Genomic DNA, 17,185 nt, shown 5'->3' on the forward strand with positions numbered 1-17,185 from the left:
GGTGTAACGCATTACTGCTTGACACCCACCTTGCTATACTTCCCCATGGCCAGGGTAGTAAGGTCACACAGGAGGCTGCACAAGTGCTCCTCAAACAGACTGGTATCAGTCAAGTTCTCTCCAGTCAGGTTCACAAACTGGTGTGCATGCACGACCTGGCCTAGGCAGAAGAATAATAGCTAAAGGGTTAGAGCTCACTGCTGTGAAAAGTCAGAACTGCAGCCTGTACTGCTCCCTACACAACAAATAACACCACCCTCAATGCATATCACCTACTGGAAGATAGAAACTACCGCATACTGTCAGCAAAACAGTTGGTGCTGCGTCCTTTAAATAGTCTCATATTTTCCTTGAAATAAACTTTTCTTTCTGTTTTAATTTGTGACAATAATTTATGCAACATATACATAACAATAGGGTAATATAGCCCCAGTAACTTCACTCGGTTGTGTGATGATCTCTTCTTCGAAAAGAGCTTCAGTGTCAGAAGGGGCATGTTCATCTCCCATAGTAGGGTCCACCGCGTGTTTTCAATGGTGAATGTCCGGGGTGACGTCACAGACGGGATGCAGCTAATATGGCCGACTACTTGGATGTCGTCGAATGACACTTCCGCAACTTTGCGCATGGATGACACGCTCTCTGCTCATATTTATTTTTTCATATAGACATTGAAGTGAATAATGTTATATGTGTTTTTCATTACAATATCTATTTTAGAATGTTTATAGGATGACACTTGACCTTTAAGGTGGCTGAACTTTAGTAAATATTTAATGTTGCCATTTTTTCTCACTGAATATTCTCCCAAAGGTGCTTTTGAACTCACAATTTCACCAGATGTTGAGAACAACCAATGTAATCCAAATATACAAAGAAATTATAACAAATAAGAACAGAAATTGTGCTTAAAAATGTCAAATGACAGGGAAAAAGTATTAAATGCATGGAGAAAGTGAGACACAAAAACCCATGCAAAGGCAAGAGAAGATCTAAGATCTATCAATAATCAAACAGTGTTCCAGCCCCTTGTCAGTGTGAATGAATGTCAGCTGGTACAGTCCTAATTAATGGCCAACAAATAGGTCTCATTGCCAAGTTGTGAGACAAGACACATCTCATGATGGGTAAGAGCACAGAGCTGTCTCAAGACCATTAACTAATTGTTGTAAAGCATTAGGATGGCATTGGTTACAGAAGTGGTTTTCAATCTTTTTTGGAAATTAACTTTTTTCGCTAGCACAGAAAATTGTAAAGAGGGGGGGGGGGCTCTTAAACAATCTGCGCCCTCGTCATGACGGGGACGCACCCTCCCCACTTTCTACTCCCGCAGTCGTCAACACACGCATTGCAACACACGACCTACGCATTACCCTGTACAGAACCTCTGCGCAGCTTGTGCGTAGCCTGCCGCACACAAACAAAAAAAAAAAGTTGCTGCACAACAAAAGCCGCAGAGCTCAACTTAAATGATTGGCCCGTTTAGTCACAGGCTGTGATGATGTACGCACCGTTCCTCCCGGCTACACATACATCCATGTCATCACCTACTCAATTGATTTTGCAGCATCCTGAAACCCATCATCTTAGTCATCTAGGTCCTTTTGTTCAAGCAGATATGCTTCCATGGTCACCATTGCTGTTACTTTGTTCGTTGTAATAGAAAGGAAAGTAAAAGCAGGTGTCGGAAATGACTGAAATGTGTTGCGAAAAACCCACCCTGTGGCGTCCTAGCCAATACCAGCAGTTAGTGACACCTCTGATTTTGAGAACAACTGCAGTACGTTTTCAAACCTGAGTGTGTGGGTTGTGCTTGAGTATAAAGGCAAACTATCCGCAGGAGAGCCACAGAGATGTGGGCCCCGTCGTCGTACAGGCGCGTATAAAGAAGCCTTTACAGCACGGGTGTCAAAACTCCTGGCTCCATCATTTTATGTGCATTCCGCAACGGCAAATCATCTGCCAACTTTTATACATTTTTTATTTAAATCTGGAGCAAAATTTCAAATTGTCATGTCAATAATGATAAGATATTGCAAGCATTTTTGTGTTACCAAACATCAACAACAGCTGAAAAACCCCTTATCCTTGATTTCTGATTCAAAACTAGTTCATAAATTTCATGTCCAAGTATGATGGGTTGATTAAAGATTTTTATGGTTTCACAATCATAACAGCTCTCTGAGGGAAACTGTAACTACAATGCGGTGCGTGACAAAAACACCCCTGCTTGACAGGCACATATCTAAGCTTCTGAATGTTCCAGTGAGCACTGTGGGAGTTAAAATACACAAATGGAAAATAAATAATCCATTCAACTATTTTCCAAGGCTTACCCTCAAGCAGGAGGAAAGTCAGCCATAACACCATAAATTTGCCTCAATCAGGTGGTGAGATTTCCGACAGAGGAGTGCAAACAATAATCCAAAGTGTTGTCCAAGAGCGAAGAACCACGAGTGAAGAGCTTCAAAAAACCTGGAAGTAGCAGGTACTTTTGTCACACGAAAACAGTGAGTAATGCACTCTGCCACCATAGGGAGAATATGATCTAGTCAGATGAAAGCAAAATTGAACTGTTTGGATGGCTTATGGAAACCACGTTTGGAGGAGAAATGGCACTGCACATTACACTAAAAACACAATGCCAACAGTAAAGTTCGAAGGTGAGAAGATAATGGTGTAGGGCTGCTTTTCAGCAAATAGCTCTGATAAAGTACACATTATTGAAGGAAGGATGATTGGGCAAATGTACCAAGACCTTCTTGAGAGAAAAACAGCTGCCTTCTACGAGGATGATGATTATGAAATGAGCTTGAACATTTTCGAAGGATAATAATTCAAAACATAGCCCTAAGGAAACTCTCATTAGGTTTCAAAGAAAAAAAAATAAGATGCTAGAGTGGACCAACTCAATCACCTGACTTGAATCCAATTGAAAATCTATGGAAAGAACTGAAACTCATGGTCCATAAAAGAGGTCCACACAACGTTCAGGATTTGAAGACTGCTTGTGTAGAAGAATTGGTCAAATTCACACAAGAGCAATGCATGTAACAGTTTTTTTTCCCATACAAGTGTCTTGAAATTGTCATTGTAAACAAAGACTTGTACAAAGTATTACGGTAAATAAATTGAACTTGGCATGTTCAAAACTTTGCCCCTGTGTCATTTCACATTATTACACACAACTTAAAGTCTGATCTTATTTGTTCTACTTTGTATGTATGGATTACTTGGGTTGCTCCCAACATCTGGTGAAATGTTCATGTCAATACCACCTTTGGACATATATTTCATAAGAAGTGTGACGTGTTATAAATGTATTTAAGCCACTCTATCTGTCGATCTGTCTACCTACCGATATATTCTATTTCAGACTACACAAACATACCTTGCATCTTGTGGCCAAATAGGTGGAGGATCTCCAAGACTGACCAGTGGATATCAAGGTGAAGGTGCAACAAATGCCATACGGGAGGAAAAATCTGTGGAGACAACACAAAACATCTCACCGCCATCTAAATAAACCATGTTACAATATTTGAACTTTCAGCACTATCAGTATGTGTTGGTTGTGTGCCTATGTGCATGTGTAAATAAAATACAAGGTTGTGTGTTGAGCCCCCTCTTCATCTTGTTAAACTATGACTCCACGAAGACTTACAGCTCCAACCTCTTCATCAAGTTTAGAGACAACACAACTGTAGTGGGTTTCATCAGCAATGGGGGAGAGACAGACTCCCATACATGAGTGAGGTGCACCGCTGGCTGGGTAGTGCACAAACAACAATCTTCCCTGAATGTGGGAAAAAAAACAAGGAGATTGCTGTAGACTTCAGGAGGGCACACAGCCAGCATGCTCCCCTGGACATCAACAGTGCTGCAATGGAGAGGGTGCGCAGCACCAGGTTGCTGGGAGTGCACATCACTTAGGGGACTTCTCCTGGACCACCAACACTTCATCACTGCCCAAGAAAGCTCACCAGCATTTATACAGTGTGCCTTTGCCCGTTTGCAGTTCACCGTTTGTGGCCCCGCATATTTGCAGATTTTGCTATCAAAAGTTTTTTTTTTTTTTAAATATACTGTATTTTCATAATTTTAGCAGTCTTAAATTCTCTTCGACATAGACAAGGCGCCACATTAGACATGGTGCCTTACAATGTGGTGCACCTTATGTGCATACTGACTTCCAGTAATGCAAATGTGTGACTTGTCCAATAAAGTACACTTAAACACACTGGTTACGCTGTTAGCATGTATGCCAGCACGTCATCATCTACTCATTCTACAGAGGGACCATAGAGAGTAGCTTGACCAACTGCATCGCTACATGGTTTTCAGCGATCTTTTTTTTTTTAATTCATTGACCTGTGATAGGCTCCGAAAATCCTGACTGTGTAAAGCCTATTTTGACATCGTATGGTTTATTTAGTTTTTATATTGACGATATTAGGCGGCACCGTGGTAGCTGGTAAACTATTGGCCTCACAGTTCTGAGGTCCCGGGTTCAATCTCGGATCCGCCTGTGTGGAGTTTGGATGTTCTCCCCGTGCCTGCGTGGGTTTTCACCTGGCACTCCGGTTTCCTCCCACATCTCAAAATCATGCAACAATAATTGGACACTCTAAATTGCCCCTAGGTGTGATTGTGAGTGCGAAACCAGATCAGGGTGTACCACGCCGCCCGCGGACAGCTGGGAAAGGCTCCAGCACTCCCCACAACCCTCGTGAGGATAAGTGGCAAAGAAAATGGATGGATGGATTGACGATACTTTTTGTACTGACTTTTGTATAGAGATGAACTTGAGAGATGGACTTTGGTGAAAATTCCTGAAAATACAAACACGAGTGCCCCTGGAAATTTTTGAAAAAATGGATCGCTGTGATGCATTCTGGTGATATCTGTGAACAAAATTCAGACAAAAATTGAAAGTAAAATTTCTAAGTCCTAACCAAAAAAAAAAAAAAAAAATTGGGCAGAAGTTCCCCAAGGGCCAAGCCCAGATTTTTTTTGCCCCATCCATACTAATAGTATAATCAGTTGTCTTTAATATTTTCAGATATATATAGGAACGGCGTCCTGGGTAAAAACTGTGCCAAACAAATATGAGCGTTTCATCTGAGATGACACACTGTGGCGACCCCTAACGGGACAAGCCGAAAGAAACTTACTTACTTAGACACAGTCACTCACGTTTGAAAAATGTACGGGTGTGGTCAGTCATCCTCGTAGATAAAGTTGCAGGTGTGATTAGGGATGGCCTTAAAATAACTTACTGGATTAATACAACATAACTGTAAATTAAAAATTAAATAAACAAATACAGAACTAAAATAGAAAACTAAAATTTCAAACTCAGAAATGATCATTTCCAATTTCAACTGATATTAATAGAACATGATATAAAATGGTATTTAAAATTTTTCATCAATAAATCTGACAAACTTTATCTGAAGAAAAGTTAAATGCACTGGCCTGTAAAGGAATAAACACGAACAGTCTACACACGCAATGTTTTGAAAATGCTGAAAGTTTAGTTCAACTTAATCGGCGTTCGTGGCAACAAGCCCGCGATACAATGGAACAAACATTCATGTCTGCAATCGTGATGTATTGTTGGGGGGGGGGGGTGCATCACGCGACTGCCATAAATAGGAGGCCGGCTTGCTAGAATGTCCCTTTATGTGTACGCGCTTGACGTATTGACCACACATGAATCAAGCGACGAAGTGGATAATAGTCTGTTTTTTTTTTTTAAACGCCTTTACACTGCCTCACGATCGACGCAATGAGCACCCCTGGTGTAACTGAATTTCCTTGGACATGGCTCATGATGTTGATGACTTTCGATGTAAATGCGCTCACATTACATGAAGCAGTTCTGAACATGCGCTTTCGTACATGCTCCATACATGCTCAGTAAGGTTAAGTTGCATTTCCTGTTTCCGGGTGAATAATGGTTGTTTTGGAGCATGCTCGTTTAATTAACAACGTTTATGAAATAAACATGTAAATTAATGTCAAAACCACACAAAATAAGCGACGTCTTGAGAGAATGTGAGGGGAGGGGCGTTATTGTTACTAGTGAAAGTGCTTCAACATGGCTATGCTCGTGAAAGCAAAACAACAAACTCAAACGCATGTTCGTTCAATGTTGTCAACTAATATCTGGATTAATTTTAGGCAATTTTTCCTCAATTTTCTGGAGCAATTTTCATGAAAATTAAAAAATCCGTAATTATGGGAAAATCAGGAGGACTTTCATCACTGTTTGTAGCACTTAGGGCCCTTGGAAACCACAATTTTCATCCTCTGTGTTATGCATATTGAAGAACTGACAATGAAAGTACCTTGTACACTCACATAGGTCATGAATACAGAACTGTATTTCATATTTTACTTTCAGTAGCAGCAAGTACAAACTTATAATAAGTATTTCTTTACAGCTGTGCCTTGTAACAAAGGTAATGCCACATTTCCATAATATAAACCCTCACAATTAAGAGTACCTTTCCAGAGTTCAGAATCGTGAAAGCTTTCTGGGTGTTGGCAGGCAGGTCTTTAAGACGTCCAATGAGAAAAATGATGCCAAATAACTCCTCTATTAGAACAGATGGAATTTGACCCTCCAACTCCTCGTAAGGATGGGTTGGATTTTCATCAAGACTGCAGGGAACCTTCAGGTATCTGAACAAATACATTTAAGTGAAATACGTCACAGAACTGTTACACAAAAACCTTGCTAAGTGCTATGGCGAGGATTAGCGGTGGGCAGGTAACCTGTGGATGAAGACTTTGACATACTGAAGAAATGAAACACACTGTTGTCTGAGCTCAGAGGCCTCAGAGTGAAGGTTGCCTCTTTGACCTAAAACACACAAAAACACACAAAGGGATATTTCAGCACAGTCCGCACAGTTTTAATGTAACCAATATATACTGGTACTTTGTATTCCACAGGGTCAATTTCTCTCCAATGTCCAAATAATTTGACCTTGGTCAGGCTGAAACCAAAGCGCTAAATACTGTCATTAGGACATTTATAACAATGACTTCAACTAGATTACAGATCACAATTACATTCAGTGCATGTTTGACAGTAAACAGACAAAGGCATGAAGACTAATTTGGGGATACACATTGATACAAATATCTTAAGACTATTTGTTCCCCGAGTACCTTCTAGTAACCATAGTTAGGTTGAATAGAACAATATGTTTATAAGACAGAAAATGCAAGTTCCAATCAATCAGTAAATCAACCATCAATCCATCCATTTTTTTAGCCGCCTATTCTCAAATGGGGTTGCAGGAGTGCTGGAGCCTATCCCAGCTATCATTGCGCAGGAGGCCGCATGAACTGGTTGACAGCCAATCGCAGGGCACAGAGATAGACAATAGTAGCACTAAGGGAAAATCAGAGTTCAATTATTGCATGTTTTTGAGATGGGAGAGGAAACCAGAGTGTCGAGAGAAAACACACGCAGGCACGGAGAGAACATGCAAACTCCACACAGGCAGTGCTGGGATTTGAACCCCGGCCCTCAGAACTGTGAGGCCAACGCTCTAAGCAGTCGCAGCACCGTGACACCAATAAATATCAACCAATCAATCAAAATCAATGTATAAATGACTTTTCATAAAAATGCAACACAAACTGCTTTGCAGTAATAAAAAGCAATAAAGGAGAAAATATACACAACCCCCCCCCTTCCATCCCAAACCCACATAGGAACACATACACACATTCCTCACATTTTCTGTCTGCTAACATTTTCATGATAGATTAACCCCACATTTTAACCACTGATTAAATTCAAGTGAATCAATTGTCCCACATTAGAGTTCATCAGTTTAAAAACAGCAATTTTTTTTTAATGCATATACTGGGATTGTTATGGCTGTTAAGGAAATACATTTTGCCATACGTTCTGAGAGACAAAACATTAGCTGCACTAACGGATAAGTATAGAATGATACTTACCAAAATCATGTGAGATGAATTGTGCCATTGTCTCAAGCTTGTATATATTTTGCCTGAAATATAACCAAAAGAAAAAGTATAAGTGAAAAGTACATTACTAAAAGCTGATCTAGCGTTTAATGTTGATTAGAAATTATAGACACATAAATTGTTTGATTATTTACCAACTTGAGTCATAAATCCACAGGTTAATTTAAAAATGAATTGTCCGGTGGTGGAAATGTGAGTGAGTAGTCGTTTGAATGTCTCGTGACTTCCTGGCGACCATCCCAGCTCACTTGTGACATGCAGTACAGGAAACAGATGAATGCAAAATGTTGGGAGCTTTGTGTCTAGGTTTACCTGAGTAAGCCAAAGAGCAGCCTTGTTGATTCAACCAATGCTGTAGATGTAACACAGGTTAAACCAAACAGCTCCACCGTGTCGCTCTCATAATCTGTTGGGGCTGGATCTAGATAAAGCAGCAGTCTGCGTAGTGGGTTCACATCATTGAATTGTGACGTCACATGTGGTTCTGACCAATAAATCAGAAAAAAGCTTTTCAATGATATAGGCATTAATTTTCACCTTTTCAGTGAACCTCTACCAGTGTAGCCTTCATTTGAGAGTGCTCCTGTTGGATCCTCCTTAACGTCAGAGCAGCAGAAGCATGGTGGTCGGGCTGGGGAAAGCTCGCAGACCTCGCCGAGAGGGGAGACTGGCGGGGTGAGGGATTGGTTGAAGTCGTCTGCCATCCTGTTCGTCACGGTCACCATTAGTAATATTACAAAGCAATGCGGAATACACAAAATGTCACACAAATATTAAAGTAAGTTCAGGTTTATATTATTGTAATGGGTTTAACGCGAAACCGCAGATTGCATAAAACGTGTCCACGCTTTCGAGAAAATGGTTATGGTTAGGGTAAAATACGAACGGTGTTCCCAATTGACTTGAACCGGATCAGCGTTTGTTACGCTAAAACTAAGATCAAAACGTGTGTGTATATATACATGTGTGTGTATATATATATATATATATATATATATATATACACACACATCTATTAAAAGCAACCCGGGAACATTTAAACTGCACTAAAACATTGACAAACCTTTGCTGGTTGAGTTTATGTCGATGAATATTTGCTATCTTTGTTTCAAGGTACGGAACTTTCCGAAACGTTAAAATGCCTTACGTTGTTTGTTTTCCGGGACTGTCCCGCGCCTTCGCACTGCGCATGCGGAAAGACTACGTCCAGCTTTTTGATTGGGCTGAAGTTTAACATGGGGCGCGGCTTTAATATTACTGGCACGTAAACAAACGAGGTCCAGCGATTATCAATCTTGAGGCAAAGAATCATTTTATTTTCCCCATCCTTCCATTTTCTGAGCCGCTTGTTCTCACAAGGGTCGCCGGAGTGCTGGAGACTATCCCAGCTACCTTCGGGCAGAATTTGTGTTAAATAAACACTTAGCATAAAATAAGATAAACGCTTGTTTTACATCTTTCAATGTCCAATTTTCAAACAGGACAGGTGAGATGACTCGTGTCCCATTTTTATGTTGACATATATAAGTAGGTCTTTTCCAATTTTTGTTTTCATACAGCCACTATTAGTTGAGCAAACCTTGAGTGTCCAAAGACTACCGTGACTTTTTTTAATGGACAGATGTGCCAGATCATTTGCAGATCAGGTAAAAAGAAATCCAACATTTTTTTCTTTTAATAAATTATTAAATTGTTGTTGAATAATATTGTTTTATTTCATTCACAATAAACCATCTACCCATTTTACAGTTTTCTTATCCTCACAAGGATCCACTCCATGCTGTGTCTCCCACTGGTCACTGCCAAATCATGGTTAAAAGTGATTCTCACATGTACAAGGAACTTCAGCAGTGGTCTAATTTTTCTGGTCAAGGTAAAAATTTAAAATTCTTCAAGGTCAGAAAAAGACAAGTACCGGTAACCATATGTTGCTTTTTCATGAAGAACTTGTGAATTTGAATGCAACATTTGATCCCCTGTCACAGACTTCTGAGGTCATGGTTTAAGGTTTAAATTATCACTGCAAGCAGCACGGTGGACATCTGGGGTGGACATTCTGAGGAACATGATTCAAATCCTGGCCCTGCCTGCATGGGGGTTGCATGTTCTCCCTGTGCCTGCGTGGGTTTTCTCCCAGCACTCTGGTTTCCTCCTACAGCCCAAAATCATGCATTGATTGGACACTCTAAATTGCTCATAGGTGGGATTGTGAGTGTGAATGGTTGGTTGGTTGGTTGGTTGTTTACGTATGCCCTGGGATTGGTTGGGAACCAGTTCAAGGGGTACCCCAGCCCTGCACCTACCTCCTTCCGAAGATAACTGGGAGAAGTGCCAGCTCTCCCGCGACCCTTGTGAGGATACGTTGATCAGAAAATGAAATGAATTTAATTACCACTGCTGTACTTGCTTGTACATGTGAGAGTCACTTTTAATCAGATTGGCAGTGACCAGTGGCAGACACAGCATGGAGTGGGAAAATGACATTGTTGATTGTACAGGAAAGGTCAGGTTGACAGTAGGGTAGTTTTTCTGTTTGATTGCTGAATAAATTGGTTCAGCTGAACCTTTTGTTACTTGCTCTTTTTACGTACAACTCAGTGTTGTTGACATAAAAAGTAAAGTACTGCACCACGTTCAGGCTGAGAGTTTAGCAGGATCATATCAAGTGAAATTGTATTTAAGAAAAAGAAGGAAGTGAGTCATGTGTGGTGAATGTTTTAGGTCGCAGTTATCGCAAACAATATTGATGCAATACTATTTTTTTTAATTTGGAGTAAATAGTCTTTAAAGGTACAAACTATAAATTGCACAGGATGGAGAATGGGAAGCGCATAATTCTGAAAAGGAAATATACTGTAATCCAGTATACCTTACATACCCCAAAATGCAATTACACAGAAAGTAATAAATAAATAAGCAAAAGACCATGTGATACTTTATTCTGTATATGCACTATGTTGAACACGGTGAAATTATCTGATAGCATCTAACCCAGCCACATAGCTAAAGAAAGTCTACTCTACGTTGTTACTTGAATCTCTGTCACTATAATTAGAAACTATTCAGACCCCTGCAGCAACTGTCTTTTTGTTGTTTCAAAAAGCTGCAAGCAAAACATTTTGTGCCATTTTTGTTAATGGAGACACCCTACCAACCTTTTCACATCAAACAAACGTACATTCTACACAGAACAAAAAAAACAAAACATTGAACATATTAAACTTGTTCTGCCGATTTTGTCGCGGGATTGTTGTCACATTTCTGTCATGGCCATTATACATTATTCATGCACCCACTGTTTTGTAGTAGTCTCACTGCTCTGCACAATTTGAATATCAACCAGAACTGCTCACTCATGTTCTTGAGAAGTATCTGCACCGTTTACACAATTGACAGAATTCCAGATTATTGCACTACTAGTCACTTTAAACTGCTCGACTGCTCTGCTCCATTTGCTCAATGGTCACTGGACTAGTAAATCGCTCTTTTCGTTATTTCAAACTACTCTAAATTTATTTGCATAAGTAGAAAACAGTAGCGTTGACCTATAGCAACCGATCCTTGTTCAGTGACTCTATCTATGTCCTGTGTTTTTATGTTTTCAAAAGTATTTTCTGTCAAATGGATGTGTTAGAAGTTGGGAAAAGAGAACAAGAAAAAGTTGCATCCCATTTAAAAACTGCCGGCCATACAAACCTGTATTGGCCAATTTAAAAATTCTGATTGAGGTAAAACTTCAATGATTAGGATTTGAAAAGATGAAGAATTTATTTGAAAATGGGCGGCATGGTGGTGCGGCTGTAAAGCACAGTTCTGAGGTCTAGGGTTCAATCCTGGCCCCGCCTGTGTGGAGTTTGCACGTTCTCCCCATGCCTGAGTGGGTTTTGTCCGGGCACACAGTTTCCTCCCACATCCCAAAAACATGCAACATTAATTGGATACTCTACAGTAAATTGTCCCTCAGTGTGATTGTGAGTGCGGCTGTTGTCTGTCTAATGTGGTGCAGTTGGTCGATCGAGTCATCCAGTGACCGAAGGGTTACCAGTTCCACTTTGACTGTCTAACGTCCAAGTACTCTTGTGTAAGACACTGGACCCTAAATTATTCCCATAGGGCCTCTACTGCACATGGCTCAGGACAGCGTCCGCAGCATAGAGACTGCAGAAGTTCTTGTCTGCTTGTTTTATGGTGAAAACATTTACCCATTGTGACGTCAAGCGTTAGTATTGGACCTGTCCTAGCTTCGCCTGTATATAAGAGCTGTTCAGAAATGCTCTGATGCTGCAGAACCCTGAGACAGAGTGTGCTCCACTTTCTATAACTTTGCTAATGAATATTTAATATTGGGATATGTCAGTACATCTGCCTTATTGAACGAGTCACTTTTACTTGTATCTAGTTACACACACATTAACAACGCTCTAATTTGTTTCGGGGTGGGGAAAGCACACCCGGGGTGAACCTCCCAACATACTATATACATATGTTGATAAATTGTGCCTTTGTTGTGTCGGAGCGACTATCCATTCATCCATTCATTTTCTGAGACGCTTATCCTCCCAAGGGTTCTGAGAGTGCTGGATTCTGTCCAAGCTGTCATGGGGCAGGAGGCAGAGTACATCCTTAACCAGTTGCCAGCCCATTGCAGGGCACATAGAGACAGACAACAGCTGCACTCACAATCGCACCTAACCTTGTGGTTGCAAAGACATGATTCATATCATATATGTATAGGTATTTTAATACGGCATCCATTGTTCTGGATTTTTGTTATTCAGAGGGGCGGAGGGTTACGGAACGTAACCCTTGCAAATGTCGAGGGAACACAGAATATCATCCCCTCTGCAATTAAGAAAGCCTTTTTTAATAATAATAATCCATCCATTTTCTGAGTTGCTTATCCTCACCATGGTTGTGGGAGTACTGGAGCCTATCCCAGCTATCTAAGGGCAGGAGGCAAGTGGACCCTGAACTGGTTTTCCGCCACTCGGTGGGCACACAGAAACAATCACCCACAATCAGACCTAAGGGCAAATCAGAGTCTCCAATGAATGTATGTTTTTGGATGTGGGAGGAAACTGGAATGCTAAGAGAAAACCCACTTATGTGTAATATACACAAATGTGCAGTTTAAGTGTAGTACACTATCTTTAGTGTTACTGTGATGGGCGGCGGACCCAAAAGTTGACCGGGATTGGTCCGCAGAAAGGTATAACGGGGACAGGAATCTCCCTTCTTACTCCAGAATATGCTTTCCGAGGAAGAAGTAACAACTGGCTCTCTCCTCATGACTTCTGCTTTTCAGGTGAGGTGGTTGTGTTATTTATGGTCCAAAATTGTTATTCTTGAATGATGCGTTTGTGTACTGTATGGATGAATGACCGATGTACACATGAGGAGCGGACGGTTTACAATAAAAGTGCTCATATGGATTAGGCTACCTTGAGGGTGTGTGTGTGTGTGTGTGTGTGTGTGTGTGTGTGTGTTGTGTGTGTGTGTATGTGTGTGTGTGTGTGCGTGTGTGTGAGAGACACGGTAATATGACTTTTTGTTCTGTTATTTAAGTTTATAGTATAGTATAACGAGTGCTTAGCAGTATAGTTATTGACTATAAATATTTATAATAAAAGCAACTCCCCAGTTCAACACAGAGGAATCCAATGTAGAGTTGAGATGAGAGACCATTCACTTTGTGACATGTGGTTTTGTCAGTGCGATGTGTCATTCTTTGAAGTCCTTGACAATAAGAGTGGATATGTACTTATAGGGATATAATTGACTGTAATGCACAATTTAATGTAAAGCACAATTATTAAAGATGGAACGTTTATTGTAAGAAGAAGATGACTGTAAAGTGATGTTTTGTCTGCAATTGTATAAAAATATTTGTAATAAAGAATATGCTTTCCGGGGAAGAAGTAACAACTGGCTCTCTCCTCATCACTTCTGCTTTTCAGGGTTCCAAGAAGGGAGGTAGGAGAGGTCAGGTCAAAGAAAAAAATATTCAACTTTGTGACGCCAGCCTCACAACTTAACGCCCGTAACACAGGCATGGAAAGAACATGCAAACTCCACACAGGTTGGGGCAGGATTTGAACCCCATTCCTCAGACCTGTGAGGCCAACGAGTGACTAAGTGTAATCAAATTATAGGGTCATTAGGATGTCTGGATGTGTATCTGTAATGGGATGTATCACATAAGACTCCAGTGTTGTGTAAGGATGCAGCAAGTAATATTTATCAGCTGTCTGTTGTCGTAGTAGAACAGCTAACAGAGGTAAATTCCTTCCTTGTTTTTGACATACTTGGCAAATAAAGATAATTTTAATGGTGATTCTGTTTCGTATTGAGAATTATGATCCTGGCAACATGAACTAAGCCTCGAAGAGCAAGTACAGCAAATATGAATAAAGTTGTAGCAAAACAGAATTACCAATGTCCTAATCTGGTAATATTGGATACACTTACTTCACAAAATTTAATTTCGATCAATTTGTCGGGTTGGAATAACAGAAGGGAGATTCTGAACACGTTTTTTTTTCAGTTTTGTACTGAGATGGAAAATTCTGTTTTTATCAGCTGTGGAGCGGTGTTTTTCTCATGTGTTTGCAAATGGTAAACAATTAATTATGAATGTTATTAATCAATGGCTTACACTGCCTAAAACACTTTACAAAGCCCCACATTCACCCATGCATGTACCATTGCTGCAGTGCAAGTTGCTGCAGGTCCCATGGGAACAATTTAGGGTCCAGTGTCTTACACAAGAGCACTTGGACATTAGACAGTCAAAGTGGAATTCGTATCCCCTCGGTCACTGGATGACTCCATCTACCAACTGCACCACATTTGCAAGCAAAACATAACAATAGTTCCAATCGAATCAGGGGGGTCTCTGCTGGGTGTAGCAAAGTCATACACTTCGTTTGGGCTCAATTTCTTCAAGACAAGATTAATCAACAATGAATTCCACATAAACAATTTTTTTTGGGATCAATCATTCAATTATTGTTCCTATCCCTACATTGAATCAAGCCTATTTTTGTACTGTAGATAAACAATTTTTTTTGGGATCAATCATTCAATTATTGTTCCTATCCCTACATTGAATCAAGCCTATTTTTGTACTGTAGATAGCATCTTATAACTTTCTCTTAAGTATTCAAATACTGTACCAATAGGAATTTAATGCAAAGGATCGTCAGTTTAAAACCGTTTTCCATTCTTACAAGACCAATACAGTACTGTAGTAAGCTGACTTTGCGTTCAAGTCAGAATGCATATCACTAATCTATGGTTAATATAGTTGTAAAATTCATGACTATCGTAGATATTTATATAAAAAAACATTCCTATACATGACAAAGATAATTAAAAATGTTTAAAAAGTAGAATTGCTTTGGTCTAGTTGCACAGCAGAAGGGGTTTCAAACGTTCCATGTTCCATGTTTTGATGTAAAAAAGACACCATATTATTCCAAAAAATAAAAAACAACATGTTGGTACACCTTTTTAATAAGCCCTGTGCTTGAGTTTGACCTCAAAATGGTAATCTTTACATTTCACTGCAATAATTTTCTGAAACAAAGTTATCATTTTGCTGGTCATTTGACCTCTGGAAATCCTTATGATACCATTTTACTATTAACTCCCTCTCTTTAAGTAGAATAGTTGGAGGCCAGTAATGACTTTGCATAATGAGTTAGGTTTTTTATCCTTTTTCATTGAGTCTGCTTTCTAAAAGATCTCCATATTGTACAGGCGAAAGTGGTCGTCTTTTTATCTCCAGAAAAAAAACCCTTGTGGCTACAGCTTGATCAATTAAACTCTTGAAAGCACCCCGCCCATCATTCCTCTGCCTAAGAGGAATATAAAGTTATCAGTCTTCCCAAGCGATATGAGGACAGAAATAAGTAGTTTGTCTATAAAAATGTCCAGGTACTTTATCACTATCCCAGTAGACCCTTAGGCATGAGGACTGTTCAATGCACCCCCACAGTCCTTCTCCCCACCTCTCCCTGTCTACATTGTCTCTGCCCGTGTCCGCTCCTTGCAGGGTGGGTGCATGCTGCTGGGCTTTTACCTCAGTGGGATTGGCTGGTGCTTCAGCCCCGAGTTAGGTAATCGATTTCAATCAGAGACTTGAGAGATTGGAGCTGAAAGGTGCTGTAGACTTTAAACATGTCTGCTCTTTTAAAACACTGCAGGTGGGCTGCAGTTGATTTTTAATTGAAGTGAGACAAATTTAGGAAGAGAATGTAGTGCATTGGACTAATTTGTGTGTATTTACGTATTGCACATGAAAAGTCTCATTCATGAGATGTTGCACCATCACCGCAAGAGCAAGCTAAGGAGAGAATGATTAAAAAAAAGTTTTGCATCCCTTTGTGTTTTAGGAGTGTTCACAATGAAAGAATTGCCGTTGCTGCTTTCAGAAGGATTTGATCAAGGCTGGATTGGGGTCCCTTTTTGTGATATTTATTATATTTTGTGATTTATATATTTAATCAAACTTGGTGAAAGATCTCTTCTGCGGTTTTCACTTTCTCTGGCTACCGGTGGTAGTTTTCATGCTGTAGTACAGAGGAAGTGTCTGTGATGGCCAGGATCAATGGTTTGTAAAATGGCCAGTTGTTCAGTACCCATGTTAGACTAATTTGTGTGATAATAACAAATAATTGGCATTTGAAAAAGAAACTCAAATGCGCATACTGTACATTGGTCAGCTTGAGAGCTTGAAAAGGTTCTGGATCTGATTCTTTACTGATCCCACCTTCTGTATGCAGTCTGCTGTTTCACAGTTTTTTTTTTTCTATATATATTAGCTTCTTCCTTCAGTCCATCATCAACATTCTTGATGACAGGCAGCAGTGCTTTCAAATGGGAAACTTAGAATAGTATACGAATAGAAAAGTATATACTAAAATAACTAATGGCGTCAACACTGGACATGCCCAAAAAATACTTTTTACTCTGCATGTTTCAAATGATTCCTAACACTAGGTTTGCTGTTTGGATAACCGACCAAATGTTTGCATTCTAATTAAAAAAAAAAAACTAAATAATATAAAACTGACTTAGGAATCCTGCAAATGTAAAAATTCTTTCTCTAAAGACGTTCTGAAAATGTTATTCTTTTTTTTTTTTTTTTAATGAGACTTCATGTTCT

At 39.9% G+C, this 17,185-nt stretch overlaps 1 protein-coding gene and 1 long non-coding RNA gene across 5 annotated transcripts in view; one reads left to right on the top strand and one right to left on the bottom strand.

Moving 5' to 3' along the window:
• mms22l (MMS22-like, DNA repair protein) overlaps nucleotides 1–9,275 on the bottom strand; it is a 38,488-nt gene extending 29,213 nt beyond the window's left edge. For 2 of the 4 annotated variants that reach the window (XM_061821202.1, XM_061821204.1), the window contains exons 1-8: nucleotides 9,164–9,275; nucleotides 8,554–8,721; nucleotides 8,329–8,454; nucleotides 7,987–8,039; nucleotides 6,784–6,871; nucleotides 6,513–6,690; nucleotides 3,392–3,485; nucleotides 30–160 (exon numbers count right to left, since the gene is read on the bottom strand). In XM_061821202.1, the coding sequence (XP_061677186.1) occupies nucleotides 30–160; nucleotides 3,392–3,485; nucleotides 6,513–6,690; nucleotides 6,784–6,871; nucleotides 7,987–8,039; nucleotides 8,329–8,454; nucleotides 8,554–8,721; nucleotides 9,164–9,207 (882 nt within the window). In that variant the 5' untranslated portion in view covers nucleotides 9,208–9,275. Of the gene's footprint in view, nucleotides 1–29; nucleotides 161–3,391; nucleotides 3,486–4,787; nucleotides 4,871–6,512; nucleotides 6,691–6,783; nucleotides 6,872–7,986; nucleotides 8,040–8,328; nucleotides 8,455–8,553; nucleotides 8,722–9,079 lie in introns of those variants that run through there. The other 2 variants (XM_061821203.1, XM_061821206.1) reach the window with 2 other exon arrangements.
• Nucleotides 9,276–9,362: 87 nt separating this feature from the next.
• LOC133501444 (uncharacterized) lies at nucleotides 9,363–14,312 on the top strand. Its single transcript, XR_009795181.1, has 5 exons — nucleotides 9,363–9,502; nucleotides 9,576–9,662; nucleotides 9,766–9,889; nucleotides 13,171–13,321; nucleotides 13,974–14,312. It is a non-coding gene; the product is annotated as an uncharacterized LOC133501444 (long non-coding RNA).
• The last annotated feature ends 2,873 nt before the right edge of the window (nucleotides 14,313–17,185 follow it).

Source organism: Syngnathoides biaculeatus, chromosome 5 (assembly GCF_019802595.1).
Source record: "Syngnathoides biaculeatus isolate LvHL_M chromosome 5, ASM1980259v1, whole genome shotgun sequence".
Classification (NCBI taxonomy): domain Eukaryota; kingdom Metazoa; phylum Chordata; class Actinopteri; order Syngnathiformes; family Syngnathidae; genus Syngnathoides; species Syngnathoides biaculeatus.